Source organism: Pundamilia nyererei, unplaced genomic scaffold (genome assembly GCF_000239375.1).
Source record: "Pundamilia nyererei isolate P.nyererei 1_Seehausen unplaced genomic scaffold, PunNye1.0 scaffold00494, whole genome shotgun sequence".
Taxonomy (NCBI): Eukaryota; Metazoa; Chordata; class Actinopteri; order Cichliformes; family Cichlidae; genus Pundamilia; species Pundamilia nyererei.
The window spans coordinates 10,690-12,643 of record NW_005187895.1 but is presented as its reverse complement, the minus strand read 5'-3'; the positions used below and the strand labels follow the sequence as shown (position 1 = coordinate 12,643).

At 47.0% G+C, this 1,954-nt stretch overlaps 1 protein-coding gene across 1 annotated transcript in view; it reads right to left on the bottom strand.

The window, feature by feature from the left end:
• Nucleotides 1-515: 515 nt before the first annotated feature.
• LOC102205147 (DNA repair protein RAD50-like) overlaps nt 516-1,954 on the bottom strand; it is a gene marked incomplete at its 5' end in the record, with an annotated part of 11,229 nt that continues 9,790 nt past the window's right edge. Inside the window, 5 exons of the mRNA XM_005754013.1 lie at nt 516-729; nt 1,013-1,146; nt 1,229-1,362; nt 1,545-1,630; nt 1,724-1,846. Coding sequence (XP_005754070.1) covers nt 552-729; nt 1,013-1,146; nt 1,229-1,362; nt 1,545-1,630; nt 1,724-1,846 — 655 coding nt within the window. The remainder of the gene's footprint in view (nt 730-1,012; nt 1,147-1,228; nt 1,363-1,544; nt 1,631-1,723; nt 1,847-1,954) is intronic.

Below are 1,954 nucleotides of genomic sequence, written 5' to 3'. Positions count from 1 at the left end.
AGTGTCGATGGTACTACATACGGTGTGTATGTGAGCGAGTGCTGACAAATGTGCATTATTCTACCAAGTCCAGCAGTAAATATTTGTAGGGAAAACAAATTTAACAGTAAAGAAAAATATTTAAAAAATAAACTACAAAATTGAGCCACCCTAACAGGAAAAAGGATTTCCTGCATGCATTAACATAATTTAATGCATGCAGGTCACCTGTGGCTCTATAACAGCTGCTGATGTTCAGAACTGTCCTGGGTGCCCTTTAGAGGAACCAGAGGAGAACTAAAAAACAAACAAAAAACTAAATCACAGCACACACCACTCACACCTCTTTGTCCCATAAAAACATTCATAAGAGAACTCTGTCCCCTCAGAGGAAGCTGCCTCTGATTGCTGAACAGGTTGTGTCTTTTAGTCCACAGACTTTCACGTGCTGACGTGTCATCAGCTGAGACGCCAAATCCAAATTTCATCCTGATGCCGGGCGAGCAGCTCACGTGGCTGTGTGTGAGAGGGTGAACCATGAAGTGATTTCATAGCTGTTGAGGTACAAGGTGTCACACAGAGAGGAAGGCTGTGCTCTGCTTTGTGATCTTTGAGTTCTGGTCCTGGTTCTTGCTGATGCGGTAGAAGTGCTGGATGCACCCGGACCGAACCAGCAGCTGCACAAAGTCCTCGTCATGAGTGATGATCAGCAGCTGGAAGTGATGCTGCTGAGAGCGAGTCCTTATGATCCTGGAGAGGACAGAGGAGACAGAGAAGTGGAGAGGATTCAAGAAGCAGCCTGAATAATGCAACAGATGAAGCTACGACTCTGTAAGGTCTGGAGTGTGTTTAATGTTTGTCCTGTCAGGCTATCTTTGAGATCTTTCATCCATTTATTATAAGTTTGTACTTTGAAGCTGTGAGCTTTTATTTACACCGTCTGCTTTAGGGAAAGTCACAAAGTCAGAGGTTCGGCTTTAGGCTGAACAAACATCAGGTTTCTCTGGGTAACACATCGTTTGCATGCACTGACTCTACGAGAGCGTCTGCCAGGGACTCGATGTTCTCCCGGTCCAGGTTGGTGGTGGGCTCATCCAGGGCCAGGATTCCACAGTCAAGACAGAAGGCCTCTGCCAGAGCGAGCCGGATGATCAGGGATGCCAGCACCTAAACACACACAGGATCAATCCATCCAACTAAACAAGAGTTTAAGTGACGGAGGCGCTGACACAGAAAATCTTTTAAATACCTTCTGACCGGCACTGCAGCGCCCTCTCATATTCACGTCTGCGTCTCCTCTCATCATCACTACTCTGTAGTTGTAGCTCCTCCGCCTCTCCGACCTCTCCTCCACCTCAGACCTGATCTCGATGTACTCGATATCTGCAGAGGAGACACGAGGTGAAGACCAAACACTCACATTTACCCACTGAGCAGTTTTCTGGTGATCAGACGTGTAAAATGTGTCTGAGACGTCTGGATCACACTCTGCTGTAGTTTCATAGATACAAGCACGTCTTCGATCACTGAGCTGATTTTTGTCTGAGGGGGTCAGTGAGATGCACCTTGACCCCTGTAGGTGCTGCGCCACAGGTCTCTGATGTTCTGGTTGATCTCATCCATCTTCATGCTGTGGAACTTCACGATGGCTCTGTGGAAGCAACAGAGAAACAGAAACTCTGGTGACCTTCACATGGTTTCTGTCCCACACTGATGATCAAGCGATGACCTGCGGTAAACTTACTGATCTAGAGCCTCTTCGTAGAGTTTCAGGTCTTTGCTGAGCAGCTGTGTGGTTCTCATCTCAATCATCTTGTTTCTGTGGAGCTCCTCGGCTTTGCCGTACTGATCTTCCTCCAGCTGTTTGCTGCAATCAAAGGTTCAGATCAGAGATGAGTGAAAGTGAGTGAAGGGCTCTTGTTTCATGTGCTCATGTGAACTTTCAGGGAGAATCAGGGAATTTCTCAGCTCTGTC